General features: G+C 40.1%; 1 protein-coding gene across 2 annotated transcripts in view; it reads right to left on the bottom strand.

The window, feature by feature from the left end:
- Window positions 1-13809, bottom strand: part of LOC139410176 (adhesion G protein-coupled receptor A3-like) — a 278756-nt gene that overhangs the window by 135003 nt on the left and 129944 nt on the right. For both annotated transcript variants that reach the window (XM_071155639.1, XM_071155632.1), the window contains exon 8: window positions 134-298. In XM_071155639.1, coding sequence (XP_071011740.1) covers window positions 134-298 — 165 coding nt within the window. The remainder of the gene's footprint in view (window positions 1-133; window positions 299-13809) is intronic.

The following is a 13809-nucleotide window of genomic DNA, read 5'->3' on the forward strand; positions in this document are numbered from 1 at the left end:
ACTGACATCTTGAATGCCAACATGAGGTCAGGCATGTTTTAGGTTACCTTGTTGCACTGTAGTTGACCTTTGACCTTGTCATTTAGTCTTCACCTGAAGAGGTCCTTGTTTTTGATCTGCTTAGAGCACCCACCTGAAGTCCCCCTTGTTGCCGTTGATCCTGTCTGCTGAGCAGTAGGGTGCTGACGTCTCCAACACAAGGATCTCCATCTGTCTGGACCTGTTGCCACGGGAACTGGTCACCTGGCACTCCCAGATGCCAGACAGGCTGTGGTTGATGTTGGAGAGGACGACCTCGCTGGAGGAAAGAAGAAGACAGATCTACTGCATGAGTTTCCGTGTGTGTGTGTGTGTGTGTGTGTGTGTGTGTGTGTGTGTGTGTGTGTGTGTGTGTGTGCGTGCGTGCGTGCAACCACACAAGAACTACTCAATTCAAGAAACACTTAGAATTGTGAAACTTAAAATAGTGCTGTTACAATGACTTAGAGCTGTGGTGTTACATGCTTTGGTGATTGGTATTTGGAGCATGTCTCCTTTGTAAGGAGGATTTCTATTTGAATGGCACGTCCCTGGTTATATATAGAATACATACATGACAACAGATGATAAAGTATTGCGAGGCAAAAAGCGTTATCTCCATAGAAATACTGTATTTCAGAACAAAGCCAAATGTATTTTTTATTACTAATGCATAATAATTTCCGTAACATCCACATTTCCATGTGGCACCTCAGAAAATTTACTGATTTACTCCACAATTTCATTGAGCAGCGTTCTGTGTTGAGCTGGGGAAAAAAACAGCCGCGGTTTCCCCCAAAAAACACGACTTTTCAAATTCAACTTAGGAACAATACTATGCCATGGGTGTTTGACAGTTGACATTCAAATTATAAGTGACAGGCAAGAGAAGGCACTTAAATCTTCCACAGTAAAAATGATTAGTTGCTGAGTGCACTCTGATGTGCCAGAAAATAATCCTTGACAGTGCCTCTGAACAGAGGATGTGCAGGAAATATTTATTCAGCGACATGAAATATAGTTCCCTGTGGCTTTTTTCTCCAATACCCTCAAATTACTCATCTTACTTGTCTCTTGCTGTTGTGTTTCTTTGAATTCTTTCAGTACCGTAGCTCTGAATCCCATAGACACGACAACACTAAAATGTTCAAAACCTTTACCCTTTTCACACTATCGTGCTGATCCGAACCCAACTGTGCTGGCTTGGACATCTTCTTTAAAATGTTCCTTTTCAGCATGGTTCAGCAAGCATGGTGGCATGGATGTGTACCCCGGCCAGCTTAGTACAGTTTGGTTCGGGTCAGTTTGGCTCAGTAGTGTGAAAAGGTCTCTAGATTCTAATCTACAGCTTGGCGGCTTTCAAAGTCTCGTATCTTCACATGATGGCAAAGAACATAATAGTAAAGAGCTGAACACTGTTCTAATTCCCTGAATCAACTTTTCTCAATGACTTTGCCTCAACGACACTCCATGAGGAAATAAATAATGAAACACCGATTGGTTCAATCTCATTTCTGCTGGGGATTCCAAAGGGCTCCAAATTCAATTTTGAACTCTTCTTGACTGAGATGATGGCATCCTGTGTGGAGTGGTAGAATGGAGGGGGAGTCGAGAGCTGTGAGAGAGAGGCCAAACCCCTGGGTGTTTCGCAGCACTTTTAGCTAATCAAAGGGGGACCATCACGCCCTTCCAGACGTTTGGTTGGTGCATAAAACATGTTAATTCAGATAAGCAGAAAACTGTGATGGGTCCGCAACTCAGAAAGATGTCACAAAGTTTACTTCATTTTTAGATTTTGAAAATGATTTTCACTGAATTAGGGATAGCGTACACAGGCATTTCCCTGATGCAGTGATACTAATAACACATTTGAAAAATTAAGCACACTTTATGAGGCATTTTTTAAGTGCGCAGCCATCACACTTTTTTTTTGCAGGGCTGTTAGCTAAACGTTTTAAACACTGATCATGATTTCATCGGCTGGAGCAGAGACAAGAACCTGAGAGGCTTTTGGGATTTGAGTAAAAGCTTGCTCTGAAGTACAGTATGCTTTACCCTGCAGGCAAACATCTTATGAATGACCTAGGCTACTTCTGTACCCTTTACCACTGAGCAAAACATCCGTCTAGGTCGAGATAGATGTAGACATCTAGCTAGATTAGGGTTGCAAAACCACTGGTAATTTACCAAGTTACCGGAATGTTCAGCAATTTAGGCAATTAACAGGTAATCTATGACAATCTATGGTAACTTTGGTAATTTGTACTTGAATAATTTAAAAAAATGTTTTAATCATATTTTCTTAATCTTTACACCGGTGTTCATGAGTTTCTAGTAGATAGAACATATGGCTCTACAGAAAATAGCCTAATTAACTCTGCAACTACTTCAACTATTTACTTTTTGTCAGAACTGCCACCACAAAAACATTTACAACAAAGACATGTTGACATAGTAAAATAAATAAGTGTGTACAAATATGAAGGATATTTCATGCTGAAACTCTCATATTAAACACGAACTGTATTCACTAAATGTATGGGTTATATTTAGGATCATGTTTTAGCGTTGTCATTAAATGGTTTAATTCAAAGTCATCTTATTTTATTGTTTTATATATTTTGCATGTATTGAAATATTCTGGAAGTTTACTGGTAAACTTATAAAGTTAACAGTGTTATACTCTCCCTTTGCAACCCTAACATAGATTCATTATTCGTTCCGCTTCCTTCGCATAGCTCCCTTAGCAATGCCCAACAGACAATTACACCACACACTACATCAGCGGGACTGATAAAGTGAGCACTGTGTGAGTCAAATCCAGTGCAGTGATGTTGAGTAATCCTATGATAGCATGGGCAACCCAGTGTTGCTGCTGCTGCTGCCTCGGTTGTCTCCAACAACACAGGCAAATATAGAGCACAGCTCTCCCGCCCTAGAACAGCAGCGTTCCTTCCAAGGGACACAACCACAAAGTAGTGTATCAACTCTCCAGTCAGGTCCTAAATAGAAACCCTCTGAGCTTAATCCAATATCAGCCAGTCTGATGTCTCCATGCAAGCAGCCTGCTTGTCTTTCATTTCTAGGAAAGAGAAAACAGGAGAAGAAAGCCTTGGAACATATTATGATGATGATGACATGATGATGAGTACTTAAAGATTTGACGATGGCAAAGATGACAATTCATTGATGACAATAATGAAATATAGTAATACAATCCATGTAAATGTAACTGCAGAGAAAGTGTGTGTGTGTGTGTGTGTTCATTAAGATTAGGATTAAACTAATTGTATGGATTTTTTTCCCGAATAATAATGTAAAATTAATATCTGTACAGAAAGACTCATGTGAAGGCCAAATTACTGAATAGGAACTGCTTGAGGCAATTGGGGCCTTTAAGGATGGGAAAACTCCAGGGCTGGATGGCATACCAGTGGAAGTATACAACACTTTTTTTGGTATACTCAAAGGATCATTATTGGCTTGTTTTAACCACTCCTATATAAATGGTAGATTATCAGACACGCAACAAGAAGGTCTGATATCATTATTACTGAAACAGGACCCAAGTGGTATATATAAAGATCCAGTCCATTAAAAAAATTGAAGACCTCTTACACTTCAGTGTTGTGACGCAAAAATCCTAGCAAAATGCTTGGCACACAGAATTAAAAAAGTATTGTCAGATATTATTCATCCTAATCAGACAGGTTTTTTACATGGACGATACATTGGAGATAATACACTGCTCAAAAAAATAAAGGGAACACTTAAACAACACAATGTAACTCCAAGTCAATCACACTTCTGTGAAATCAAACTGTCCACTTAGGAAGCAACACTGATTGACAATAAATTTCACATGCTGTTGTGCAAATGGAATAGACAACAGATGGAAATTATAGGCAATTACCAAGACACCCCCAATAAAAGAGTGGTTCTGCAGGTAGTGTGACCAGACCAATTCTCAGTTCCTATGCTTCCTGGCTGATGTTTTGGTCACTTTGAATGCTGGCGGTGCTTTCACTCTAGTGGTAGCATGAGACGGAGTCTACAACCCACACAAGTGGCTCAGGTAGTGCAGCTCATCCAGGATGGCACATCAATGCGAGCTGTGGCAAGAAGGTTTGCTGTGTCTGTCAGCGTAGTGTCCAGAGCATGGAGGCGCTACCAGGAGACAGGCCAGTACATCAGGAGACGTGGAGGAGGCCGTAGGAGGGCAACAACCCAGCAGCAGGACCGCTACCTCCGCCTTTGTGCAAGGAGGAGCAGGAGGAGCACTGCCAGAGCCCTGCAAAATTACCTCCAGCAGGCCACAAATGTGCATGTGTCTGCTCAAACAGTCAGAAGCAGACTCCATGATGGTGGTATGAGGGCCCAACGTCCACAGGTGGGGGTTGTGCTTACAGCCCAACACCGTGCAGGACGTTTGCCATTTGTCAGAGAACACCAAGATTGGCAAATTCGCCACTGGCGCCCTGTGCTCTTCACAGATGAAAGCAGGTTCACACTGAGCACATGTGACAGACGTGACAGTCTGGAGACGCCGTGGAGAACGTTCAGCTGCCTGCAACATTCTCCAGCATGACCGGTTTGGCGATGGGTCAGTCGTGGTGTGGGGTGGCATTTCTTTGAGGGGCCGCACAGCCCTCCATGTGCTCCCCAGAGGTAGCCTGACTGGCATTAGGTACCGAGACGAGATCCTCAGACCCCTTGTGAGACCATATGCTAGTGCGGTTGGCCCTGGGTTCCTCCTAATGCAAGACAATGCTAGACCTCATGTGGCTGGAGAGTGTCAGCAGTTCCTGCAAGAGGAAGGCATTGATGCTATGGACCGCCCGTTCCCCAGACCTGAATCCAATTGAGCACATCTGGGACATCATGTCTCGCTCCATCCACCAACGCCACCACGTTGCACCACAGACTGTACAGGAGTTGGCGGATGCTTTAGTCCAGGTCTGGGAGGAGATCCCTCAGGAGACCATCCGCCACCTCATCAGGAGCATGCCCCGGCGTTGTAGGGAGGTCATACAGGCACGTGGAGGCCACACACACTACTGAGCCTCATTTTGACTTGTTTTAAGGACATTACATCAAAGTTGGATCAGCCTGTAGTGTGGTTTTCCACTTTAATTTTGAGTGTGACTCCAAATCCAGACCTCCATGGGTTGATAAATTTGATTTCCATTGATAATTTTTGTGTGATTTTGTTGTCAGCACATTCAACTATGTAAATAAAAAAGTATTTAATAAGAATATTTAATTCATTCAGATCTAGGATGTGTTATTTTAGTGTTCCCTTTATTTTTTTGATTAGTGTATAAGACAAGTCCCGGAAACAATAGAACACTATGAAATATCGGGGACACCAGGCCTGGTTTTCATAGCTGATTTTGAAAAGGCTTTTGATAAAGGTCAACTGGAGTTTATATATAAATGCCTAGAATATTTCAATTTTGAGGAATCTCTTAAAAAATGGGTTAAGGTTTTGTATAGTAACCCTATGTGTAAAATAATAAATAATTGCTACATCCCAGAAAGTTTTAATCTATCTAGAGGAGGAAAACAAGGTTGTCCACTATCGGCTTATCTATTTATTATTGTTAGCTGCTAAGATTAGATCAAAGAATAATATTAAGGGATTAGAAATCCGTGGCTTAAAAACGAAGGTGTCATTCTACGCTGATGATTCATGTTTTCTTTTAAAACCACAATTGGAGTCTCTCCACGGCCTCATAGAGGATCTAGATACTTTTGCTATCCTCTCTAGATTAAAACCAAATTATGATAAATGTACCATATTACGTATTGGATCACTAAAAAATGCACATTTTACATTACCATGTAGTTTACCAATTAAATGGTCTGACGGAGATGTGGACATACTCGGTATACAAATCCCAAACGAAAGAAATGATCTCACCCCAATACATTTTTATAGAAAGTTAGCAAAAATAGATAAGATACCATGGAAAGGAAAATACCTGTCTATTTGTGGAAAAATCACCCTGATTAACTCCTTAGTTATATCACAGTTTACCTATTTGCTTATGGTTTTGCCTACACCTAGTGACCTGCTTTTTAAATTATACAAACAAAAATATTACATTTTATTTGGAACGGCAAGCCAGATAAAATTTAAAGGGCCTATTTATATAACGAATATGAATTCGGTGGGCAGAAATGATTAAATATTAAAGCATTAGACCTCTCACTAAAGGCATCAGTCATACAAACGTTATACTTAAATCCAAACTGGTTCTCTAGTCAATTGGTACGAATGTCTCATCCAATATTCAGGAAGGACCTTTTGCCCCTTTATTCAGATTACACCTGCTCACTTTCAGTTGTTTGAAAAGGAAATAATCTCCAAAATATCTTTATTTTTTAAACAAGCCTTAGAAAGTTGGTTGCAATTTCAGTTTAATCCACCTGAAAGGACGGAACAAATAGTACAACAAATATTGTGGTTAAATTCAAATATACCTATTGATAAAAAAAACTGTATTTATCAAAGAAATTTAAAAAAAGGTATACATTTAGTGAATGATATCATAAATAGGACTGGTGGAGTTATGTCACACGTGCAGCTAACACAGACATATGAAAGTGTCTGCTCTACCCAAAATTACAAACAATTAATTGCAGCGTTACCACAAAAATGGAAGAGGCAAGTAGAAGGGGAAAAAAGTAAGGAACTTGTATGTCGGCCCTGTATTAAAGAGCATAAATGGTTAAAGAAAAGTGTGATAAATAAAAACATATTCCAATTTCATTTAAGGACCAAAAAACTGACAGCTGTGCCATATAAATTGCAAAATAGTTGGGAAGAGATTTTCGATGTACCCATTCCATGGCACATGGTTTATGAATTGATACGCAAAACAACGCCGGATTCAAAACTTCAATTTTTTTTATATAAATTACTATACAAAATTCTTGCAACTAATAGAATGTTATATATATATATGGGGGTTACAATCTTCACAGCTCTGCAGATTCTGTTGTGAGGAGGCAGAGTCATTAGATCATTTATTTTGGTATTGTCCATATGTAGCTCGTTTTTGGTCACAGGTCCAGGAATGGCTGAAGAATTGCAACATTTGCCTAGAACTAACATTACAGATAGCAATACTGGGTGATTTAAAAAGCCATAGTCAATCAATCAATAATATAATAATTATTTTTGCAAAAATGTTTATTTTTAATTTACAATCTGTAGAATCTATGAGAATAGAAAGGTTCAATTATTTTGTGAAGCATCACAGCACAGTTGAAAAATATATGGCAAATGGAAATCCGAAATGGATGATGTTGAGAGATAGATGGGAGGGGTTGAATGGAGCTGAAGGGTGGGACTAATAACAAGATAAACAATGTAAATCATACGGGATCTGTAAAATGTATATAGTTTCGTAACCTCTGTGAAATAGCACAGTTACAAATAGAAATCAAACTGGATGGACATCAGAAATAGAGGAAGGACTAAGAACAAACAAGAGAGAACTATTGTAAAGTAGACTGTGTCTGTAGAATGTGCATAAGATGTATGGATTGAAGGTAGAACCAGAAGTGTTTATTGGTTTACTCCAGTTGGGGGATCAGTGGTAGGGTTTGAGGGGAATAATAATAAAGGTATATTCTTTAAAAAAGTATGTATGTTTATATAGGTATGTGTATGTATATATGTGTATATGTATGCATGCGTGTATGGATATATATATTTACCCAAAAAATATGGGGGATTAGATGCAGACAATTACATTGGAAGCAACATTCTTTCAGCAATATTAAGCTGATCCTCCCTCTAAAAAAAATAAAAATAAAATAAAAATAAATACAAAATAAATAAAAGATTAGGATTAAAGTGATATGTCACCCAAATTACAAAATTACCTGTTGGTTTCCTTACCCTGTAAGCAGTCTATGGACAAGGTATGACAGCAATCCATTTCCCTGGAAGCTGTGCTCCCTGCCGCCCCTGTGCTTCCTGCCGCCCCTGTGCTCCCTGCCGCCCCTGTGCTCCCTGCCGCCCCTGTGCTCCCTGCTGCCCCTGCGCAAGTCTATGTGTGAGAGACTGAGACATGAATAGTGTGCAGAGAGGACAGTTACATCATTGGTGAACAGGCCAACCAACACATGCTGTACCATGGGAAATATATCTATCCCTCATCTCATCCTCTCCTCCTCTCCCTCTCCCAGCTCTTTCCCCCTCTCGGTCTCTACTCTCCCCCTCTCCTCCCCCTCCCTCTTTCCTCCCTTCCTCTCTCCTTCTCCTCCCTACTGCCTGAGCAAGGCAAACTCACCGCTGAGGACTTAAATAACAAAGTGGCAGCTAGATCGTAAACTCTTCCATATCTGCTCCGCAGAGCTCAACTGAGACCCAGATAAACAGATTGCTGGAGCTGGACAAACTGTCAGTCAGCTTATGGGTGGTTTGATAGAAAACATGTTTTAGTAAGGTCATCCTCACACTAAATAATAACTATGAGGGAGCTGGGTGCTTGGAGCGCTAGGGCGAGACAGGGGCACAACACAAAGCAATGACCTAAATCCACACGTAACACTGCACTATTGTGGAGCTCTCTGCACCTAACGCTTCCCAAGGGCCTCATTAGGAACGTTTATGATCTCACGCTGATGTTTAACTATTTGTTTTCATAATGCCTGCTTACAAGACAGTAAACTTTAAAAGTGTCCCCTCCTCAACAACAAACCAATATTCCAAAGCTCTGGCAATGCTCAGACATTTTACAAGAGGCTCAATGCCACAGAGTTGGTTTCCTACTTCCTCTAAGTAAGTGCATGGGTGCTTCCGATCATAAATTCAGTTACTTAACAGCTACTGTATACAAATAAACATAGGAAACAGAATAAAGATAACTTTGTGTATGGGGACCATAGTTAGCAAACACCATAGTGTAACACCACTAACTATTGGGACCATAGTTAGCAAACACACACGTGAATACACACACACGCACGCGCATACAGACATACTGTACACACACTAGTGGTACACGGGTTGACTCATAACCCGCAGTCCACGCGATTCTGTGCTGCAAAAAAGACAAACTAGGCAATTATAGCCTCATAACTGGACAGTGGGTACTTAGATTTTCTAAACTTTATGTTTTGTTATAGTCTATTTATTTTCTAAACCTATTATTTATTTCATTAGATTTAATTCATATGCTGGTATAGGCTATTAACCGACACAGGCAGTCGACCTACAAGACGTCCATTTATTGTTTCACATTTTGTTTTGTTTCTGCAAAATGATGGGCCTAAGTAGGTTTGCAAAGCTACCGATAAATTAGCAAAGTTACCGGAAAATTCATTCATTTTGGTAATTCATTGTAATTTTGTTCATTTATAATTGAATAACTTTGTAAAAATTCATATATAGTATAAATGTTTTATTACTATTGTCCACAAGTTTCTAGTGGATAGACCATATGGTTAAAAATAAAATAGCTTAATTAATCAACTGCCACCAGTTTGGTGACAAAACATTAACAACAAATACATTGATATAGTAAAATAAATAAAAGTGTGTAAAAAAATATAAAGAATATTTAATGCTGAAAACATTATATTAAAGCCCACTGGTATTCACTATATTTAGGATAATGTTTAACAGCTTTGTCATTTAAAAAAAAAAAAAAAAAAATATATATATATATATTTTACATGTGATAAGGACACCCTGAGGGCCAGGGTGTCCATTACAGACACCTGTGATAATCTGAAGTACCCAAAAAGACCACTAGTTGTCTTGTGATAAATTCTCCCCAAAACTTTAAAGTTACCAAAATTATGGTAGCTTACTGTTAAACTTCAAAAATGATCAGTAATATACCCTTCCTTTGCAAGCTTAATCCTAAGGCTTTTCAAATTAATGGGCTTAAATGCTCAAGAAAAACATAATAAAATTGTAAAAAATTGTTCAAGGGCAAAGAAGCCTAATTGTAGAGCGCTTTTTCACAAAAGCAGGCGTAAGGTGTCAATTTAAGCTATTGTTTGATATTTGTTTGAACAAAAACATTAGGTTACTCTTCAATAGTACTAAATATTCATATAAATGTTGAAGCAAAACATCCTTGTTCAATAAATGTTCAAGAGAAAACTATATTGTGAAAGTGTATTCACAATAAAGGGAAGTACATATTCAATAGCAGTGTGTGCATTCATTCAGTTATTGAGCTTGTTTTGGCTGATTTAATTGGGCTACAGATGAAAACAATCGGCTTCCTTCCACTTGGAAAGCACTTTTTATTGACGCAGAAGAGCTAATCCATGCATACATTTTCTCCAGAATCGATTATAGCAATGCTGTACTTGGGGGCCTGCATGCAATCTGACGCAAACAACAAAGTCTTCCCACATCCCCCCATCCTTGCTGATCTCTTTTGGCTACCTGTTCCTCAAATAAATTACTATAAGGACTTCTGAGTGGCGCAGCGGTCTAAGGCACTGCAACGCAGTGCTAGCTGTGTCACTACAGATCCAGGTTCGATTCCAGGCTATGTTGCAGCCTGCTGATCGGGAGACCCATGAGGCGGCGCACAATTGGCCCAGCGTCATCCGGGTAAGGGGAGGGTTTGGCCGGCTGGGATGTCCTTGTCCTATTGTGCTCTAGTGACTCCTGTGACACATTGGTGCGGCTGGGTTAAGTGGGCATTGTGGCTCTTGACCTTTGCCTCTCCTGAGTCCGCATAGGAGTAGCAGCAATGGGACAAGACGGTAACCATCAATTGGATACCATGAAAAAGGGGTAAAAAAACAACAATTATCCTCCTCGCCTACCTATCAGACTTACTCTCCCCCTATGGACCTCCACGCACCCTATGTTCAAGTGATAACAAACTCCTCCGTGCTCCCAGAACCAGGCGTGCACAATGGGGGATTGTGCCTTGTCTTCCAACGCACCACGCCTATGGAACTTCATTCCAGATCATCTCAGGGCTGTTCAGACTATTCAAGCATTTAAAGCAGGCCTTAAGACTCCTCTCTATCGGCTGGCCTACCCTTCCTCCTAGACTTTGATTGTAGCTTTCATGATATGGTTAGATACATTTGAATGTTATTTCAGGCACTTTGAGATTATTCTTGTATAATGAAAAGCGCTTTACGAATTGTTGGGTTCTAGTTGGAAATACTTGCTCTACTAGAAGTGAATGGTTACAAGTATGAGGAATGTAGATGGTGGAGTCAATTGAGGTTGGATAAGAGCCATGGGCTTACTAAATAAAGGGAAAGGCAATCACATGGTTGCAGTCACTGATAAGGGTGGATAGCTGTGGAGTTAGTGAGGAATGTGGGCCGAGGTCAGGTCAGGTCACATGAAGGGAGAAGGAACAGTTTATTACCCACATCCCTTAACTTCCTGCCTAGCAACAAAGATGTAGTGTTTAGAGAAAAGGAGGAGATTCTGACTAAAGAGGGGTATAAATACTTGTACTGGTAGAAGCATGTCTTTGAGGCTGTTTGACCCAGAAGGTGAATAAACTTGGTTTGAGCTTGTTCTAGTTGTCCATTTTTACTCTGTTTAATAAATTATTATTATTATTACTATTATTGTACTGATCAACAACATTTGAGTGGAAGCCTGGCTTAGGTGGAGCAGGCACGAAGCAGGCACGATGCCCTCGTGCTATAAGGGGACATTGGCTGCGCTGATGGACAGATTTGAACCTTTCACAATCAGCAGACAACGTGAGACACATTTGATAGAATTCCCAAAAGTAACCAAAATTCTACTACCGAATCGTTTTTCATGTTCTAATATTGAAAAAGTACAAAAGTTTTGGTATACCATGCAACACAATACAAACACATATACACACCACTGCAGGCCTATGTGATGATGAAACACTTTAATAGAGAAAGCTAAATCTGGGTATGGATGGTCGGAGAGCGATTTGGGAAAAAATAACATATCCCTCCTGCAGCACCATAACAGAAGCAGCTATTTTTTTTGAGAAATGTTGTTCTACCTCTCCTCTATAACCATTCTATCCAGTATAGTGACCGCAGTTAGATTTACTTCATCCACTACAGACCGCCACAGTCATGTGTAAGAAGGGCTATAAAATCCTTCTATAAATGTATTTATATATATCAAAATGTTTATTTCACCTTTATTTAACCAGGTAGGCTAGTTGAGAACAAGTTCTCAATTACAACTGTGATAAAGCAGAAAAAGCAAAGCAGTGTAACAAAGACAACAACACAGAGTTACACATGGGGTAAACAAACGTACAGTCAATAACACAGTAGAAAAAGTCTATGTACAGTGTGTGCAAATGTAGTAAGATTAGGGAGGTAAGGTAAATAAATAGGCCCTAGAGGCGAAATATTTACAATTTAGCAGTAACACTGGAGTGGTAGATGTGCAGATGATGATGTGCAAGTAGAGATACTGGGGTGCAAAAGAGCAACAACAAAAAATATATCAATATAGGGATGAGGTAGTTGGGTGTGCTATTTACAGATGGGCTGTGTACAGGTACAGTGATAGTTAAGCTGCTCTGACAGCTGATGCTTAAAGTTAGAGAGGGCGATATAAGTCTCCAGCTTCAGTGATTTTTGAAATTCGTTCCAGTCATTGGCAGCAGACAACTGGAAGGAAAGGCGGCCAAAAGAGGTGTTGGCTTTGGGGATGACCAGTGAAATATACCTGCTGGAGAGCGTGCTATGGGTGGGTTTTGCTATGGTGACCAGTGAGCTGAGATAAGGCGGGGCTTTAAATAGCAATACTTATAGCTGACCTGGAGCCAGTGGGTTCGGCGACAAAAATGCAGCGAGGGCCAGCCAACGAGAGCAGACAGGTCACAGTGGTGGGTGGTATATGGGGCTTTGGTGACAAAACGGATGGCACTGTGATAGACTACATCAAATTTGCTGAGCAGAGTGTTGGAGGCCATTTGTAAATGACATCGCTGAAGTCAAGGATCGGTAGGATAGTCAGTTTTACCAGGGTGTGTTCGGCAGCATGAGTGAAGGAGGCTTTGTTGCGAAATAGGAAGTCGATTCTAGATTTAATTTTGGATTGGAAATGCTCCATGTGAGTCTGGAAGGAGAGTTTACAGTCTAACCAGACACCTAGGTATTTGTAGTTGTCCACATATTCTAAGTCAGAACCGTCCAGAGTAGTGATGCTAGTCGGGCGGGTGGGTGCGGGCAGCAATCGGTTGAAGAGCATGCATTTAGTTTTAGTAGCATTTAAAAGCAGTTGGAGGCCATGGAAAATGTGTTGTATGGCATTGAAGTTAATAATTAATGTTAATGTTAATAATGTCACACCCTGACCATAGTTTGCTTTGTATGTTCTATGTTTTGTTTGGTCAGGGTGTGATCTGAGTGGGCATTCTATGTTGGATGTCTTGTTTGTCTGTTTCTGTGTTTGGGCCTGATATGGTTCTCAATCAGAGGCAGGTGTTAGTCATTGTCTCTGATTGGGAGCCATATTTAGGTAGCCTGTTTTGTGTTGGGTTTTGTGGGTGATTGTTCCTGTCTTTGTGTTTGTTTTTCACGTTTCTTGTTTTTGTATATTGTTCTATTTTCATCTTTATTAAAGATGTATCAAAATAACTACGCTGCGTTTTGGTCCGCCTCTCCTTCAACAGAAGAAAGCTGTGACAAATAACCTCTCTAGGGTACGTGGGACGGTAGCGTCCCACCTGGCCAAAATCCAGTGAAATTGCAGAGTGCGAAATTCAAACTACAGAATTGTAAATATTTAACATTCTTGAAATTACACATTCAATTAAAGCTTGACTTCTTGTT

This window comes from Oncorhynchus clarkii, chromosome 1 (assembly GCF_045791955.1).
Source record: "Oncorhynchus clarkii lewisi isolate Uvic-CL-2024 chromosome 1, UVic_Ocla_1.0, whole genome shotgun sequence".
NCBI lineage: Eukaryota > Metazoa > Chordata > Actinopteri > Salmoniformes > Salmonidae > Oncorhynchus > Oncorhynchus clarkii.